This window comes from Aythya fuligula, chromosome 1 (genome assembly GCF_009819795.1).
Source record: "Aythya fuligula isolate bAytFul2 chromosome 1, bAytFul2.pri, whole genome shotgun sequence".
NCBI lineage: Eukaryota > Metazoa > Chordata > Aves > Anseriformes > Anatidae > Aythya > Aythya fuligula.
The window spans coordinates 13,233,859-13,254,577 of NC_045559.1; the positions used below are offsets into that span (position 1 = coordinate 13,233,859).

At 34.6% G+C, this 20,719-nt stretch overlaps 1 protein-coding gene across 1 annotated transcript in view; it reads right to left on the reverse strand.

Annotated features, from left to right (window-relative positions):
• Positions 1–20,719, reverse strand: part of FBXL13 (F-box and leucine rich repeat protein 13) — a 74,773-nt gene that overhangs the window by 51,897 nt on the left and 2,157 nt on the right. Inside the window, 3 exon segments of the mRNA XM_032200007.1 lie at positions 14,391–14,533; positions 16,555–16,689; positions 18,346–18,398. Coding sequence (XP_032055898.1) covers positions 14,391–14,533; positions 16,555–16,689; positions 18,346–18,398 — 331 coding nt within the window.

Consider the following 20,719-nt stretch of genomic DNA (forward strand, 5'->3'; position numbering starts at 1 on the left):
TATTTTTCCTACAAAGATTTCTGTTTAGTGCAGTTAATAAGTACAGAATGGCATTACTTATACATCATCCTTCAATGGTTAATTGTTTCTGATTATTTGTTCTGCACATTCTTGTGAAATAGTTTGTCAGATATTCAAAACTATGCAGTAGAAATGGATAGACACAAATGTAGATATGTGGTGGGGAGGAGAAGTGTATAAACATTATGCATGAACACAGCTGACATGGAACTTGCTGCAGGATTGTGACCAAGACACCTCTTTCTTGAATGTATCACCAGGTCTTTATATTTATCAGTTTCCTGAAATATTCCCAGAAAACATTTCTAAGATTTTTGTATCAGCTTCCTGTTGTTTTATTGTATATGAAAACTCAAAATGAAGACTAATCTTAAATACAGCTCTAGAAAAACAGGAATGGCAGTTGTTATACCGATCAGGATTCACGCCCCGAAGTTGGGTTCTATTTGCTGATTTGCCAATGTTTCTGTTCAGACTTAAGTGAATGCTCAGCCTCTTCCAAACCTGAGCTGCATGAAAAAAGGAATAGCTGAAGCACAGCTGACTCCCAAGATACAGTTCCAGTTTTGCTTGTATTGGCTTTGTTTGCCTTTTGCAATAGGCAGTGCTGAAGTCTTTCCAGGAGGCATTTTAGGTTGTCGTGTCAGCTTGACACAGATTACATGATATCACTTCTAGGTCAAGAAGAACACATGAAGACTGCTGCAGTCTGCATCCCATGTGCTGGTGCCCATCCCAGCTGAAGGTAAGAATGTTTTTGAGTAAAAGTGTTGGATATTCTGAAATTTCACCCTTCCCCCAACTCATTTGTAAAATGCACATTATAGTATCTCTTTATCAAACTGGTGTCTATGTGAATATATATTCATAAAACCATGTGACTATTCTAATACAGAGCCATATAGCCACCTTAGCTAACTAGCCAGTAGCTCTAAAGATAAAATTAATTTCTACCAACTAAATGTTCCTTTACAAAAAGAAAAACAAACAAACAAAAAAAACTTTTTTTCCTGAATGACTATCATTGGCATTTACATAATACTTCTGATTTTTTAATGTCTGCACCATATAATATTGAACTAGACCTAGTGTCTGTTAAAGATAGATATTATCAACCCTTTGTCACACATGGAAAGGATAAGTAACTCCCCAAGTTTATATGGCAGACAAATTGGAGATGCTGGATTAAAGCTTCAATATTCCCCGTTCAAGCCCTGGGTCAAGATTTTACTCTTTCATAAGTAAGAAATATGTGAGTGCAGGGCCAAAATTTTACATATCTGTTGGCTATCATGGAAGAAGTTCTGGAACACACCAGGGAGAAAATTTGCTTCTTTACAGCTCTGCATGCAATTATGGTGTTTGCAGATTCCTCCAGTGCTCCGGCCACAATCTCAAAAGGTCACATATTTTATTTTAGAAGTGTAATACAAAGCACTCAGAACTGTTATGCTAGCATGAAATAAAAGCATGGCATAAAAGAAAAACTTGGAAAATATTAAAGGTCGTAGAAATACCAAAGGATTCTTAAGTAAAAATATATTACAGGAATGGCAGTTGTTACACTGATCAGGATTCAAATGCAAAAATTGGGTTCTACTTGCTGATTTACCGTTGTTCTTGTTCAGTCTTGAGTGAATACTCAGCCTCTGCCTGTAATATATTACATTAATATATTAATGACGCCTGTAATATATTACATATATTAACATGCATTAACTGTATTCCTTCACGTTCTCCATTATTCACATCATGAGTCTATCTAATGGCGCTTTACTGATAAACTGAATAATTAAGCCATTCCATCTGCATTACCTTTTAAAAACTTAATTGGAATTACAATAACATGTTACTTATCCCTGTTCCTGGGAATATCTTAAGCATTATCTTAATTATTAAAGGATAATCCTGAGAAGTTGGAGCACTGAAGAAACTCCCATTTGGCCAGTAATATTCACTAGATGGGACATTTTCTAGAAACTTTTAAAAGTGCCAGAAGGAAAAAAAAAATCTATCGTGGGTAGTAGCCTGCCTTAACTGAATTAGTCCTCCTCCTCTCAAATTCTGGAGTTTTTGTTTCAGTACAGAAGGGAACGACTGGGAATCACTAAAAAAGACAGACAATGGAATCAGAGCAGAACATCTGTTACTAGCGGTACAGGCAACAGAAAAAAGCTGAGTAGGAAAAAATGAGTTTATAAACCACGTTAGGATAATTTCTGCACAGAGTCAGTGTTAAGAAAAAGAAAACAGCTTGAGGTAGACCAAAGTCAGGGTAGGAAAGATAATTCTGGGAAAGATCATAGGAGGAAAGCTGGGTGGGAGTTCTCTGATCTCTGGTCAGCAGGAGATTAGGAGTTGGAAAAGCATTGGAATAAAACTGAGGAACACAAACAGTGGCCTAATTGTTGGAAATAACAAGTTCAACAGCCCTTGGGATTCCTAAACAGATCACAAAGTGTCCCTCTGGATGAAGATTACTACCTGCAGGCAGCAGAGATAAATAGGAGAGCAATCAGTCAGGGTTCTCAAACAGGGGCACCAGAAGATGTTGCATCTGCTGAAAGTTCAAGGGGATGATCAACTGAACTTGCTGCCTGTACCTAACTGCACAAGATCTTTGCTGATACCTTTAAAGTGTATAATGCGTAAGTGAAGGAAATATCAGCACAGACATGCCAAAGGATCATGGTTCAACATCTATCCAGCAATAAGGGTTTCAGTGCAGACCTGTGAAATCATTGTCATCTCAGAAGCTCGAGGATAATAATAAAGAAAGACCCATTCAATTACATGAAAATGAAATTCAAATACTTTGAGTAGACCTATCTAGACTTCTGAGAATCAGAAAGGAAAAAGACTTCTTGCAGTCAAGAAGAATGGACCAAAGTGTTGGATGCTGGACTTATCCTTGCTATTACTCTCCTCAGATGGCTTCTAGAGCTTTCCAGGAGTAACTAGAATTTGTATGCTTTTAACTACAACCCACTGCGGAAACAGAAAGAGATAATAAAGGGAGAAGCAGAGGAAGAGACCCTGGAAAAAACAGCAGAAAAACACTAGGGTTTTCCTTATGTTGGCATTTTCAGACACCCATACTGAGGAAGTGGCAAGAGAGACAGTAATTCCAGTAACAGTTGATTTTAAAAAACAGCATTACAGGCTTATTTTCTATTTCTCTGAGCTTCTCTGAAACCTACTGTAAACTAAAGTACACTCCCCATGAAGTCCCACAGCCACAAACCACAATTTAATCTCAAAATTTCTTTGTCTCTGAACTGTTTAGTCACAAAGGCTCCAGGAGCACTTCGAAGTCCAAAAGAAACTCAGGGTCTTCCTCTTCCTTTGCATGCTTTTTAAGTTTTTTACTTTAGTAATTTGTCTCTTAATTTCCCATCTTCCTCTTTCCATACCCATGAAATAATTGTATGACGGTGCTGCTTATTTTCGTGTTATGCAGTATGTACCAGGAGCCTTGTCTTAAGGGAACAACCACAATACTCTATAGCAGCAGTGACTCTCCCACACAATACACATTAAAGATTATTTTGCATCACCTTTGACCGTGACGGGGTGCAAGAAAAATGAATAGCCATGTCGGTACTGTGACCACTAATGGGGATAAAGCACTTCAAATCCCTCTGAGGAAATCTTAGCTCCAGCACTAGGAATATGAATGGCAGTTTTTAAATGCAATTCCCAGTCACACATGGAGGTGAAACGATTCTCTAAGATTGCTGAGTGGGTGGAGTAATACCACAAGCAGCTGAGCTGTAATCCATGAATCTCATGTACTCATTTTTCTTTGGCACAATAACACATTCATTTGCCAAAGACAGTATGAGCTGGAATCATATATCATTTGTATGTAGAAGTTAAACAATAACTACTGTTTCATGCATACTTTACATACCACTGTTGCTCTACATAAAAACAATGTTTAGAAATTTCAGCTAATAATTTACAAACAAAAAAATATTAACAAGATTACCAAGTCAAACAGACCTAAAAAGCAGCTAACATCATTGATGTTTTACCATTAACAATAAAAACACATTGCCAAAATCTGTGTAATCTTGGATTTCTTTGGAAAGATGAGGTCAGAACTGTAGCTCAAGGAAGTTCCAATGGAAAGGTTCATAACATCTGTAGCCTGTAACTGAACAGACAGTTCAAGACAGTTTGTTAGCTGAAGAAGTGTCAAAAGAAGAGAATTTCAATATGATTTTCAATCACTAAAAGATGAGAGAGAAATGGTTTGGCAACAATTGTAAGCCACCAACATGAACTTCAAAAGCAGACTATCCAATTGATATCAATGTTTTGTTAACAGAAGAAATATGTTATTACTCTAAATAGCAATAGTACACCGATATAAATGTGTTTCATTCTTAAAAGGAATTCCTGGGTGTCTTCAAAGTTAAAAGACAGAGCTTCTGAAAATCTCTGTTTCTGAAAATCTCATGTTTCTGAAAATCTCCTGTGGACCATCACACAATTCACCATAATACATGTAAGTTTAAAATGAATAGCATTGAATAGATGGAAATAAATATAATCTTTGATTTTGAACCTAATGAAGATGTAAGTTATCAACAAAAATTGAAAATACATAGATTGTAGATTCCAAGATTGAACTTAGTGTCTTTGATATGTAAGATAAATGGAAACGGATGACAACCAACATACTGATATTCCAACAGATACAACACACATACTGATACTTAGTTAAGTATCAGTACTTACCAAGTTAAATTATTTTAACTAGATATGAATCATTTAAACCACATAATAGAAAAGAGAGCACATATAAAGTTTAATGCTACACCAGTTGTTCTTTATGGGGTTTTAGCTCAGAGGAGTGCTGTTTTTATTTCAGGCCTTTATCTTCAAACCACATCTTAGACCTTTACAGCTACAACAAGGTCATTTCTGCAATGGTTTATAACTATAACTTGAACTCTTTTTTTCTTTTTCTTTTTCTTTCTTTCTTTCTTCTTCTTTCTTTCTTCTTCTTTCTTTTTCTTTCTTTCTTTCTTTCTTTCTTTCTTTCTTTCTTTCTTTCTTTCTTTCTTTCTTTCTTTCTTTCTTTCTTTCTTTCTTTCTTTCTTTCTTTCTTTCTTTCTTTCTCTTCCTCTCTTCCTCTCTTTCTGAAATTGTACATCATGCTTCTCATCTGCAATTATCATAGACAAATTCTGATCCTTTTTCCCAACCAGCTGCACAAGAAAAACACTTGCAGGAGATGGTTTACTTTCCTCCTATTCCAAACGTTTTTATCTGATGTTTTTATCTGACCAACAATTTAGCAGTCAGTTCTGTCTTTTAGCCTTCTTTCACGGTAGAATGATTCTCTTTCCTGTCTATAGCTGTCATCTGCCTTTTCTATCCAATCTCACATTTGCTCATATTGATACAGCTCCAGTAAAACAATACTTGGTTCCCTCTGATTTTATTCAGCTCTCCAGTGAAACTCCCATACTTACATAGTTTCGCTCTTGAGACTGGCCCTGTGTAACACCCGTTTTATGAAGTGGTTCATATTAAGAGACATTATTCCAAAAAAATAATTGTTTCTTACATTCTTTCTAAGTTAAGTGTAGATATTACATATAGAAGCTCCAAAGAGATTTCATCTACAAACAACCAATATATCAGTAGACTTTATGCAGAGTACTAGTAACATTTAACATAGCTGGATTTGTCCAACCCACAATTTTAAAAAATGATTAATTGTGTGTTAGCCTTGTAGCATGCAAGCTAGCAGCACTGAATTCTCAACAGCAGAACATCATTAAAAACATCTCATCCAGTATTTCCACACAAAACCAGTGTGAATTGTAGTAGTATATATGAAAGATAAATAGCATGATAAATGTAATGCCACACAATTTTAGATTTTATATCACACACACATTATTAACAAGATCACAGCATCCTAAAATAGCAATAGAATAACAGAAATTCTGTTATTCTTTTAATGAAAACATATTTTAAAATAAAGATTTCTCTTCTTTATGACAACCTGACAACCATTAAAGAATTAGTTCCCAGAACTTCATGTAAGCAAAGTATGAAACTATGTTTTTAACTGTCCCAGAGCAATCAGAAGTTATAGACAAAATTTAAAAGAATATATTATTGTAGAATACAAATGAAAATGTTTTCCAGAAGAAACTCTGGACAGCAAATGTTAGAATGTAGGTCATGTCACACAATAAACGTTAATAAGGTTTAGTTTTGTCCTCAAATACTTAAGGAAAAGAAAGAATGTAACATAAAAGGCTGTAACATAAAAGGCTGTAACATTACTAAGTACAGCCCCCAGAATGGGATAGACGTGGTTGAGTATGATTCATTTTGGCTTGGTGGCTTTATGACCTGCCAAATTTCATTGTAATATTAAATTAAATTATTTTTCTAAATAATTTGCATACTGCTATCATTGAAAATGTTATTCTATCTTCTGATTTAAAAGCCAAGACCACGATCAAATATTTTTTTTTTATTCTTGGCCATTTGTTCTTCTCCGTCACCACTCTAGAGAGCAAATTGTTCTCACCCATAATTACACAACCACTTTCAGTGTGTTTTGGTTTGTTTTAGGAATTGTTATATGCTGCATCAAAAATTTATGGTATGTATTATTTGATTTAATAATATAATCATTGTAGTCTAAAAACATAAAAATACACTTTTTACTTGGAAAATAAGAAGTTTTTCCTTTTCTTTTTAATACATTTGCATTCAATTAAAGTGCAGACTAGAAAATAATCAATTGGCAACATTCTCCTAATTGAAAAACATGGAATAAAAGCTGCAATAATAATCAAAAACATTTATTGGGATTTTTCCCAGTTGTAGCAGACATTTTTTTTTTTACATGAAACCGCTGTTTTAACAGTATTCATAACAAAATGGCAGAATAGCAGTTAGGATGCAGGTAATTCCTAATGAATCAAGCACACTTTCACAGCTAGTACCACACCTTAATACTGATCATAAAGGCTTTTATTTTTCCTGCACACTCACCTGCTTGGCAGAGCTATCAGCTGCACTGGGAAAAAGATTACTGACCTGAAACTATTGCAAAATGCTGTAACGAAGGGAGTTAACCTCTGATCACCCAGTCACATGTACTTCCACATGTATCATCAGGAAGGACTAAGATGTTTTTCCATATCCAAAGGGATTTGCTTTTGGGAGCAGAATCAAGTACCTGTTACTTGTGCTAAAGTTTGGACATCACGTTCATATCTTTGACTACTCTGGGGTTCTGTTACTTTGTCTCTACAAGATTACATCTGGAGATGTGGAGCAGACAAAATTTGCCTAGATCTTAAACTGCCAGAAGCACGGTATACTGTGAACATTACACAGCCACAACCCCAAAAGACTTTCAGAAATTACTATCTCTCATTGAAACCACTCAGAGAAGGAACTCTCACCATACAATTCCAGTGGTGTCCTCCAGTAGCAGCTCCTGTAGGAAGACCCAGAATTGTGTTACTCTGTAAGCAGAGTAGGAGGAATTAAAAAATAATAAGGATATACTTAAGTGATCCAAACCTGTTTATAAACTATTGATGGTTGTGATGTTCGTCTTTCAAAGCTGATGATACTCACATATTTTAGAAGTCTGTTAAACTGGTCTTACACTGCAGATGTTAATTATTTTTAAAATAGCCATTCTCCGTGGACTGGTTTTCAAGAAGCAAAATATATTATCTGAACAGACACCATGACTGTTTTTGATTTATTTTGGATGACTGGCAGGCTAGCATTTTTCCAGTTCTACAAGGTGCAAAGGGTTTAGAATTGGGTAGTATAGATCTTCATGCATCTGTTTTTCATTTCTTTGTGGGGGAAAAGCAGTCATTTCTTTGGAGAACCAAAACTTCCCATGAACTGCATTTCCTGACCTTGACTTTAAGTCAATGCAGTTATCATCCAAATTTTGGAATAAAATACAGCAGGGGGTTGTGCTGCCATCCAGAGGGAAGCTGACAGTCTGGAGAAGTGGGCTGATAGGAACTTCATGAAGAGGAGAAGGAGAAGGAACAAGGAACAACCCCAAGCACCAGGACATACTGGGGGCCACCCAGCTGGAAACAGCTCTGAAAAAAAAAAAAAAAAAAAAAAAAAAAAAAAAAAAAAAAAAAGTACCTTGAAGCACTGGTGCAGTAAATGACACATATTCATCTATCAAAAAAAAAAAAAAAAGCTATTGTCAAATTAAATACTTCATAGTATTCTTCTTAACTTCTCTGAATAATAAAAAGTGTGCTGTATTATGGTAGAAAAAAAAATGTTAATGCTATGTTCTAAATACACTGTTATCACTAAGCGTCATTCTGAAACATTAAATGATTCTGGCAGCACATCATTCCAAAAAGATCTTGTCCTGATAGATAGATACAACAATCTCAGGCCAAAAGTAAATGACATTTGATGAGCGTCTTCCATAGCTCCTCACCTGACATTTTTATGGCCAAGTGCCAAATAGTATATCTGTCAAAAGAGTACTAATATTTCAAATTAGAAAAGACTCAATAAACAAAATGAGGGAAAAATTGATAAAATTTAATGCCTTGGCTATAGAATAAAATATGCCTTATATTACAATCATCTGAAAATATAAGATGCATTTAAGACTGAAAAACTAAGACCATTTTAACTAAGATTATTTATATACTAAAAACTCCCATAACTCTGATCATTTGCAGAACTGAAGTACTATATGATATGTTGAAATGTAGTTAAATATCTGATATGAACCCCAACACTTAAAATGTGCGGTTGTAAATATGAAGAAGAAACCACCTGAAAGAAACACAATTAATAAAGTCCCACAGCATTTCTCCAAAAGCAACTTTTATAAAAGGAAAATTTTATGCCTGTATTTTAATTACTTTCATAACTTCACAATAATACATCAATAGCAACTTTATCTGGTAGCTGGCTAATACCAAGAAAACAAAAAGAACTTTCTAATTTTATCCCATAACCTATAACTTGAGAGGAAAAATTTATTTTAATATACCTTTTCAAAGTGCTCAGCACTTAAGATATGTACCTCAACAATAAGATGTTAGAGTGAAAACACTCCAAAGATGACAGTGTGTTTTACAGAATAGTATTTCCATATTAGTTATTTAATTTTTCATGCAATAACGAACACAATAAAAGATTGTTTTTCATTACAGCAGTGTATGAAGTATAATTTGAAATATGCTTTATAAAAATGCAGGCATGCCCTGGACAGAGTTCACTCAAAGTATATGGGCATAAGAGAAACCTTGAATCAAATAGTAGTTTACATGTTGTACTCAGAAACAATGTATATAAAGCTATTGCAAAAGTAAGGAAATTATTGCAAATTTAGTTTCACCTCTGTTAACCAACATAGCTAAGTGAAGAAAGAGTGACGACTCACTTAAGCATAGAGTGTGTTGATTATCAAAGTGCAAGTTATTCTGGTTATACTGATTTTTTTTTTTTTTTTATATATTAAATAAGTCACTAAGAAATGTGAGTCAAAAAGGGAATTTTTAATAAAAGGATTTGTTTCACTAAATAAAATATTTCTTCTTTAAGAGAAACTTCTGTCATGACCTATATTCTGTTCAGCTCTACTGAAATGAACAGGATTGAAAAATCTATCAACCAGAACCCATTTTTTATTTTTTTTTTTACCACAGAGATTAAGTTCAATGAAAGGAAACACAGAAAAATACCGAGAGTATTTTACCAAGATTTTAAAAGATTTTCAACATATAAAAAAACTATACAAAGGCTATAATTTCTTTAGCTTGGAAAGAAAAAAACTGAAATATCACTGATGATGCATCTTTTACTTACTACTAGCATTTAACTGGGTAGGCAATGCATTCAAGCAGTTGGCCTAATCCTAACCCTCAAAATATGTTGTTGTTCCACAAGCAGTCCATCCTCACTACATATCAACTGCTTAAAACTATTTTTAAAATTGTTATTTCTACTTTTATGCTTTTATTCTAGAATCCCATGAGTTTGCTACAGCCATACTAACTTTAAAGACATTTATGTGGTTCAGAGTGCATTAGGCACTTACAAAGTTTTTTTAAGCTAAAGAAATGTGTAGCCCCGTTTCAATAGCATATTCCTTCTGTACGCCCCATGCCTTTGAAGACTTACATCCCATGATAATTACAGCTGGAACCATCACAGGCTTATCTAACCAAAAATCTGTTTAATTTGGAACTATGGATTATTTCCTTAACTACAAAACTCAATCTAATTTAAAGCTCATTAGAATTTTAACACAGCTCCCAAAAACAAGTATTTGAAGAAATTGTGCTGTATGACTTTTATTGACTGTATTATCATCTATAGGACATAGTTTCCCGGTAGAAGAACAAAAGTGAAGCTTTTGATTTGACACATTAGGTAGTAGCCTTTTGCATTTTCAGCTCTGAAATGGCCAGCTGAACCATTCATTTCATGCAAACTCAAGACCACAGTGACCAACTTTAAAGCAGAGCAATCATTTTCTGTCTATAATTCAACAGAGTACTGTTGTACCAGTGACGTTCTTAGGAAACTTTATCATAAAAAATGACATTTACAAAGCACATTATTTCCAGATGACTTTGAAGATAGATTTTATCCCAGCAGCAAATAGAAACCAACAGACATTTTTTTGTATGGGTCCAGAAGAGAAAGTTGCAATAAATGATAGTATACTAATGAAGATGTGTACCAAAACAACCTGTGATTTTGAAACAAGCCACTGCCAAATATATCTGCAGTGCTAGAGATAAAAATAAAGTCTCCTTACAAGGTCCAAAACTTTGAGAAATCTGGGCATGCTCTATTTGCCACAGGCTGTAAATGCTCAGAGTAGACACAGATTCTGTAGAAGATACCAAAAAGGAACAAAGATTTTAAGTGGTCTTGAAAACAGAAGGATCTGAAAAATCTTAATATGAATTAAAACTGCTGAGATCTAACATCAAAATTCACCAACTATGGCTCGCCTTGGCTCAGTTTCCTCCTCTGCTGGAGCTTTTCTACTGCTAACCAATGACCAGAGGCTGGGGGAGGCGGCACCCAGAAACAATCTCCTGTTGAAGGAGATTCTGTCTGGACACTGGATCTACCAAAACATGAGGGCTTATGGAGGCAAGAAATTAAAAAAATTAAAGCTCTCCCTTTCTGCAGCAAAGGGTTATAAACACTTAGCTAGTGGAAACTGTTGCCAGTAAACACAAGAGCTGTTTCTGTACTTATTGTACTGAATAAAAAGTGACAGCTCAGGAAAGGGTAACTAGGTGACAGACACACAGATTTGCACTTCTCTGGATTAACAGAGCTGTATTTTTTAAATACAAATTGGAAGCATTTAAATTAGAAGGATTTGGTGTTCTTTCTCCTTAGCAGCAATAGTTCCCAAAGTTTCTGGATGGCTCCCTTCTTTGCTGTTCTAATTTTTGTTTCCTTTGCACTTTACATATAAATAAAGCCATTATTTTTTGGCTTAACCCCAAAGATCCACACCTCTAGCTTCCTGTTCTTCTTTGTGTGCCCTAAAAAGCACAACCTCACACTTCCAAACCAGTTCCATGCACACCTCTCTGGAACGTCCCCAGATCCTTGCATTAGTAGTGTCTTATTTTGTTTATGCTGATCCTTAACCAAAACAACATGAGAATCAGCTCACATCCCCTGTGGCCCAACTTTCTTTGGGATAGTTCTGTCATTAAAAACATATTACAGCTGTGCTCCCATGCATCCCAGCAGCCACAGCACAACCCACCACAGGCCGGTTTACCTCACCACTGAGAACTGTTTCATCAGTGGATCCCAATAAGCTTAGTTTTGATGCATTGTAGTTAAATGAGCACTTTACACCAGCAAAATATGCCGCTTTGGGATTTTAGATATGCAAACACTATTTAAACAATTACAGAAATAATTCCTCTTCCTACGATGACATCTTTATATCTGGATCACAGATATAGGGCTTGTGTGGATTATGCAATTTTCTTTCTTTCTTTTTTTTTCTTATTCTTTATTATTTCTTATTCAAAATCAGTATAATTCTCACTTTCTACTTGATTCTCCTCATGAATGCACATAAAATTATACACTATGCTGGGACCAATGTCTAGGCTGGCAACTACCTTGCTTTTCACATCCAAACCTCAGAGTTGGAATTGCACTGGAAATGGAAAACATCAATGTTTTCTGCTAAGCCACTGAGGTAACACTTGACATTATAGTTGATTTATACAGGCTATAAAAATGATTTTATACATAAACAGAAGGTAAATTTTATTTCTTATGTTTGTATAGCTGCTTTGTAGCCTTTTTCATTAGGTATGGCTACATACCCCACAATAGCTGTCACTCTTTGATACATTATATATGAATTCTAGCTTGTGTCCATACATTTTATGTATGTATGATCTGAGTCTTTGCAGCAGCAGCACCCGCAAATAACCAAGTGACCTCCACCACTCCTTCTTTCCCTTCTCAAATACTGATAATCCCAGAAAACTAAGAAAATAAAAAGAACAGATCACAAACTTATCCTCTCAAAAGAACTACAGACATTGTAAGATAGCTATTCTTTCTTATTTGAGCTATCGATGACAATGACTTTATTTCTCAGGTGAGGTGCAGTTCACAGACCAAAAACACTAAATCATAGAATCATAGAATGTCTTGGGTTGGAAGATCATCTTATTGAAGATCACCTTAAAGACTATCTAATTCCAACCTCCTGCCATGGGCAGGGATACTTCCCACTAGACCAGCATGGGCCCAAAGCCCCATCCAGCTGACCTTGAACACTTCCAGGGATGGGGCATCCACAGCTTCACTATATTTTGAGTCCATGATTTGGATGTCAGAAAAGATTAAGAAAAAAGAAACAGTGAAATTGATCAGTGAAATCAAATACTATATATATATATAGTATACATATATATATATCTTCAAATACTATATATATATAAATTTGAAGAAATTGAGTTTCCGTTGGTCTAGGGGAAAAAAAAATGCAATACTACAGTTGTCCCTCTATATCTAAAAATGTTGCAAGTGCAATGGAAAAAAAAATGTTCCTCATAGACACTGAAAGAAAGACAAGAGAAGATAAATACAATTTTCTGGAATAAAAAAAAAAAAAAAAAAAGTCATCATTCAAGATTGCTTTTTGTCACTTAACCTTATAAAAATCTGCTATAATCTACAAAGTGTGCTCAGAGACCCTTCTTGATAGAGACTTTTAAGAACACACAGCTGTTTAAGTAGCTTAATTAAAAAGTAGCTTATATTATCCTGTATCATGGACAGCTTGATTAGCATGGCATGTAGTCTATCTAAAGAAGGATTAAAAAGGAAATTTTGAAATATTAAATACACATTATAGAATCACTTATCTACTACTTTTAATGAACAATTGTCTTGAAGTTCGACTGGAATAAACCAAATTATTATAAAGGTACATTTAAGACCTGTTTTTGTTTGAGAAAAATACCAGTGTGTCTTAAATCCAGCAAGAGATGCAATGTAGACAGTTTGTTTTCTATGTTTGAATCATGCTCAAACATTATGTTTTAGGGAATCTATGGTACGATATTATTTAATTATACGATTTAATAAGTTTACACTTTAATTAAGTTTAAGTTTAAGTTTTAAGTTTACACTTTAATTTGAGCCATACATGGCTATTTAAGTTCAAACCCACAGCTATAAGTTGTGGCCTGTTCTTTACTTTAACCTTACTTGTATCTGAGTAGACTCATGTTGATAAAGAGTCCATGTTCACAGTTGCTGTGAACATGAAAAAAAAAAAAATCATATCTGCAGGATCTGTGGAACACAAAGTCTCAGGCAGAGTGAACAAAGCATTTATTTTTTTTTGTCTTCTGACACTTCTTTTTTTTTTTTTTTTTGATCTTCACTCAACCTGCCATGAAGAATTCCCTCTAATTGAAGCCAAGACTGTGACTCTGATCCCTTCTGTTTTATCCCTATCACTGTACACTTTACTTCCCAGAAAACTGTACTGACACACTCCACACTGTACTTCTGACATATACTCCATAATCCTAACACCTCTCAAGTCTGCTTTGCATCAGCATCACTGGTCTTTAGAAAGGACCATCTCTCCTAGCAAAGCAATGGAGGGAACCACTGCCTCACAGGATTCATGGCACCAAGTTGCCCCAGGTCAACTTGAATGGCAACCTGCAATACACCCCAGCAAAAGGATAAAGTGTTGGAGTAAGCATATTTAATTTATACACCATAATTTTCTTTTACATAACATGTATTTTTGTCTTATGCAAAACAGATATATAGACTTACATGTCATTTTTTTTCCTTGTAAATCTGAACCGACATGCTCCACTTCTGTATAATTATTAAGATTTGGATGTTATAATGGACTATTGCTAGAGCCATCTTCTGCTCTGCCTTTTTTTTTTTGTTCTTTCTCAGCAGATTGTATTTTATCCATCCTCTGATTTTTAAAACAGAATGAATAATTTAATATGGCTCCCATCCTGAATGAAGTAAAAATCTACAAAACTGCAATTTACTTTGAAACACAAAGTAGTCAAGCTCATCAATATAGATTTCTGAATTGAAATGCTATTTGTTAATTCATTTGAATAAAATACGCATTGCTAGTTACTGATTTTAATACATTTTCTACTTTTTCTTAATACTCTACATTATCAAACAATAAAAACCTGTTTGCTTTCACCATAATATATTCCTGCTGCTGTCAGCTACACTTTAATGTGTGGATCTGTATTTATGGAGGGACTTTTGAGTATTTACACAAATAAATTTAAAAATGTTAGATGCGTGCATTCGCTTAACTGGTCCCCTGAACTGGGACCATGTAAATGTTATTTACATCTTCTTTCCAATCCAATTAAACTTAATAGAATAGTATAAAAACTCAATTTATATCTTAACAATTTTAAGCTTTGGTAAAAATTCCATTTCTCTTCTATATGAAGCAATAAGATGTAATTAGATTTAGAATAAAAAATACTTTTCATTTGACTCATAGGTCAATGACACATTAAAATATAGTAACTCTCCTTATCTGATTTGGTGAAAAGACTATTGAATAAATTAGACCTTACAAGACTACTTGCATTTGCCAACATCTCTCTTATTTTGGATTAAATATATACATATAATTTCATTCAATATAATTGGAGCAATAATGAATGGAATATTCTGTGGTTCCTGTCCAACTTCTATGATAATTAAACAAAACTATTAGCTCAGACGATCTTCAAAATGTTGCTGAATCTTCAAAATGTCACTGAAAAATGTTGCTGAAAAGGAAAAAGGAATAATTGTCCATGTCCTTGGTATATATCGGAAATATATACTATTTCCAGTAGAGAGGATTATGAAGTAATGGAATAAACTGACTACAGAGATTTTCATGTCTTCAATACTTGCAATTCTTAAGATCACTAAAATCACTGATTAGTGATTCATGTCAAAACAAATATCATCATAGTTTTTTCTCTTCACTCATGGACTAGCATTTGTAATCTCATATCACATACTTACAAACACAACTTTAATTGAAACACACAACACATCTGTATGTGAAAGTTAAGGCAGGAGGGAAAAATCAATTTCACATGAGCTGCACCAGCAGGTGAACATGCTTCAGAAAAGGGTAAGAATATACAATCTTACAATATTCAAATCTAAAATATTCAAATCTAATGCAAAAATCCTATTTTCTGTAGAGTAAGAGAAAAATACATATACACGCTTTTTCTCTTTTGTCAGCTACAGACTAATCATAAAATAATCAAGATTTATTTTTTTATTATTTTTTTTCTTAACAGTGGGCAAAAAGTCTGAGAAAAAACAAACAAACAAAACAAAAAACAAAAACAAACAAACAACAACAACAAAAAAAACCACTCCCTGTAAAACACATTTATTAAAAAAAAAAAAAAAAAAAAAAAGATGGCATCTGTAGCCTGTACTAGTTGCAAATATTTTGATAAGCATATTTTAGTGGCCAAAGCTTGCTTCCATTTAAGTCAATCTCTACTCTCTAAGAGTTCAGTGTAAGCAGAATTAAATACTCAGTCTCTTTTATCTTGTGATATGATGACTTCACTTACAAGACTGAAAGACCACACAAGGAAGAGAAAAAATGATACGATTAATGATTTATCCATGGTTTGACTGCAAGGAAGTTATAACAAGTAACACTACCTCAGTTTAACTACCAGATAAGTAAAGGTTTTTGAGGAACATTAAGCAGAAGTCATATTCTTTATGTATTCTTTAGGCAATATATATAGATAGATAGATAGATATCAAAAGAAAAGGATTTGCAATGTTTTTAGAAAGTACCTCCAATGTCAGTCTTACCGTATTTGCAGTATTGCATGCCATTAATATTTATATTCAATATGCAGTCTACACAACAAATGCTGTGGCACCAGCATTTTGAACTCCAAGTTCAATATTATAAGCCACATAACATACACACAATTTAATGCATACCATAACACAGAACCTATTCTCTTTTACAATATTTCTCTAAGCTTTTCCTCTAAAAATGTAAGTGGGTCTTCTGGATGCAAAGCAATTACACCACAAAGCAGAACCAGCAAAAATAAACTGCAAATTAATATCTTTGTGTTAACAGTAAAGAAGCATCTACATATGAAAATATTAAAACAAATCCAAGATTACCAGCTTCTTTTAAAATATTGTAAAATAGAGACATTTATTCTTATCACTAACCTTTAATTTCATTTATATTTTAAATTGAATATTGCATGCATCATCGTATTTCAGTTGCTAGACTTCAAAGCACAAACTTTAAGATAAAGTAATAAAATATGGGGTATTTCTGTAACTAGTTCTACTAATAATTTCATTTTAAATGTGCATTAAAAAAGAATATTTGTGAAATTGGATATTTTATTTTTTAATACAAGGAAAAAATACACACACATACAGAGAATTTAAAGCAAGATTAACTCTGTGCAGCTAAGAATATGTTGAATTGGGAAGCATGACCAGAAATCAGTCTTGCAACTAATATTGAAAACAAAACAAAGTTTATAGTAAGATTTGCTTTTCAAGATTGTTACCACACTACTTTGCATTACATTTTAGGAATAATGCACAATAACTTATTAACTATTTTTCTCTCTTGCATTTAGCTGTCTTCAGCTAAAGGATGTAGTTCATTTATTTTGGGGTTGTGAGCTCACATACAGGAAGAACTGCTAAATTATATTGATTTTTAAAAGCATATGGGCGAAGTCTGGTTATTTAAATGAATATTTAATGGTAAAATTTAATGATAAATTAGAAGGTTGTTTTCCAGGTAAAAATTTCAGAACATGACTGTGTATTTTTAATGAAACACCAACCTACATTAATGCAAAAGATTTTATCCTGGGACACATTGTTATGCTTATATTTCCCTCTGTTGGTTACCAAGAAACTAGCTTTTAATAGTTATCACAAAGCCAAAACCTGAGTTTTTAGATTTTCTTCCAGACAATGCAGGAATGTAATGACTTACTGTACAAACTCAAATGATTTCTGACTTTGCAGAGCAGTTTGGGGTAAGAAATCACTGAGAGTTGGAACATAGATTCACAGTAACAGACCTTTTTGGCCATGAGTATGTGTTGTATTTTTACATGCCTACAAGTTAAGATTACTAATAAAAAGGCAAAGCAAAATATGCACAGACACAATGAAAGGCAACTATCTTCAATTTACACACCTTGAATATTTAATAATACTAGTTAACACACTAATTACAACCATAACATCTATTCAGGACTCTTAACAAAAGTTTAATTTTCATGGTAAATCTCAATGGTGGATTATATTAAGAATATATTATAAATCTAACACATGGCTGTAATTCATGACAAATAATACCATTTTAAATAATATGCAGGCAGCTATACAGCATTCTTCACAAGTTCTCCTGTGGATAGATTTTCCAAAGCCAATCCTAAGGTTGTTCAGCTACTCCCTCTCCTGGATCAAGCCAGGATCTGTCTGCCATATGAATCCCAATTTTTATTATTATGAGCTTTACTTATTTTCTTTTCTTTATAACTTTTCAAAAGAACACAAGCAATTATATATATATATATATTATTTTTTTTTTTACATTGGAAGTTGTGAAAGATCTAACACACAGAAAATCCAAAATATCCAGCAATACACTGGACTGCAAGGCCTCTATTTAACTTATTTGAGAATTTGTTTATAAAACCTAGGTAAGGAAAGGAATTGTAGCACCTGGTCTTGCAATTCTCATTCAGGTAGTCTTCAGTAATAATTGAGCCAGGTGTCTAATTAAAAATAAAAATAAAAATATTCCAAATCTGCACAAGTCTGGCTATTTCAATTAGACTTCTACACTCTTTCCAGCAACTGCTAAGTTTTCACAACCTAAAAAATTTACTTATCCATAAGACTGAAAAAATAAAACAAAAGAATATTCATGCATCAAATGTTAGTTACTTATCAGTAAAATCCCCTGCTCATCAATAACATAGTAATTGTAGGGCAAGAGCAAGTGCCAGATTCTGCACCTGGGAAGGGGCAACCCTGGCCATATGTACAGGCTGGGGGACAAGAGGTGGGAGATCAGCCCCACAGAAAGGGATCTGGGGATTTTGGTCAACCGCAAGCTGAACATAAGACAGCGGCGTGCCCTGGCAGCCAAGAAGGGCAACCATGCACTGAGGTGTATCAAGCACAGCACTGCTAGCTGGTCAAGGGAAGGGATTGTCCCGCTTTGCTCTTCTCTGGTGTGGCCTCACCTCCAGTACTGTATGCAGTTTGGGGCACCACAGTACACAAAGGATGTGAAACTGTTGGAGACTGTCCAGAGAAGGGCTACAAAGATGGTGAAGGGTCTAGAGGACAAGATATACAAGGAGGAGCTGAGGTCCCTTGGTTTGCTCAGCCCAGAGCAGAGCAGGCTGAGGGGAGGCCTCATGGCGGCCTGAAGCTCCCTCACGAGGGGAGCGGAGGGGCAGGCGCTGAGCTCTGCTCTCTGGGGACAGCGAAAGGACCCGAGGGAATGGCATGGAGCTGGGACAGGGGAGGGTCAGGCTGGGGGTTAGGGAAAGGGTCTGCACCCAGAGGGTGGTCGGGCACTGGGACAGGCTCCCCAGGGCAGTGGGCACAGCACCGAGCTGCTGGAGTTCAAGGAGCATTTGGACAACACTCAGACACAAGGTCCAATTTTTGGGTGGTCCTCTGTGGAGCCAGGAGTTAGACTCGATGATCCTGGTGGGCCCCTTCCAACTCAGGATATTCCATGATTCTATGAATTCTTCTTAAAGAAATCAAAAAAACTGCTGCAGTACGCTTATCAGTAGCTATCTTTCTATGAAGAGCTATCTTTCTTTGTCAGCAATGTGACAAAGGTCATCTGTTGTTTAAAAGTTCACAAAGAAAAAGTTAAAATTGTGTAGCATTCAATTTAATGCTACACAGCTTAGTAATGGAAGAATCATTCTAAACCCCCTTTCGGCATGCTTTTAGAGCTGTTAAAAATAAATTCATACCTACATATGTAAATATATTCCTACTTCTTATTCATGTGTGAAATAGAAAGCTATTAAGAGTCAGCAGCTGAACAAAAATACCTGATATCCAAGAAGCTTTACAAACTCTTTAGCTGTGACACTTTTTTGCCATTGAAATGACCTCAGTACACAGAACAATAGCTTTGTTAACAGACATTGCAACAGTAACTTCCATTTATTTTCAACACAAAAAATAACATGACAGGATGGCATGGGTGATGACTGTCAGCTGTGCCTTAGAAAACACTCTCTAAAATGACAAAGGAACATCTATGTCTTGTCTGTAATGTTTTCCAAAGCAAAATAACTTTTCAGTTTCAAGATCTGTGTTCTATGCCTAAAAAAAAAAACAAACCAAACCAAACCAAACCAAACAAACAAACAAAAACAAACAAACAAACAAACAAAAAAACAGATAATCTAAATGCAACAGATTCATTTTTACCAACAGTTCTTAAACAGTCATATATTTTCTTTGTTTTCTCTTACTTCTAGTCCAGGACAAAATCAACACAACTTCTTTATAGTAATTTATTAGAGATACAGCAAGTTTTAATCTTTACGATTCTCCAAAATCCCATAAACTATCGAGAATCAGTAGATGCCAGTGTGGTTTAACTGACAGCTCCTGTTGTTTTCTTGCAAACCTTCATAATCTGCAGTGCTTTTCCAAAAACACCTATTAAAATGAAGAGGCTGTATCCTGTCAAATTTTTAAAAATGAACTAATGAAGTTCCACAACAAACTTTTGTGTGTGTGTGTGTGTGTGTGTGAAGATTGGATTAAAACCCTTGACCTTTGTTGCTTTTGATGTGTTGTGACTACCACAACTCCTGCTCACCAGTAATGATCTTACAGTGTCTGTGTGTTTTTAATGTCCATTTGCATTTCTTACATCCATTTGTTGACTCACCAACTGCTTAGAAGGCACTTGGGCAGAAAACATCTTTTGATATATGTACAGCACCAAGCACAACATAATATCCCATCATTACCAAGGTTCCTAAGCCTTACAATGATGTTGACTAACATACTAAGTAGTAGTATGTGAGCTCAATGTAAAAATAAATAA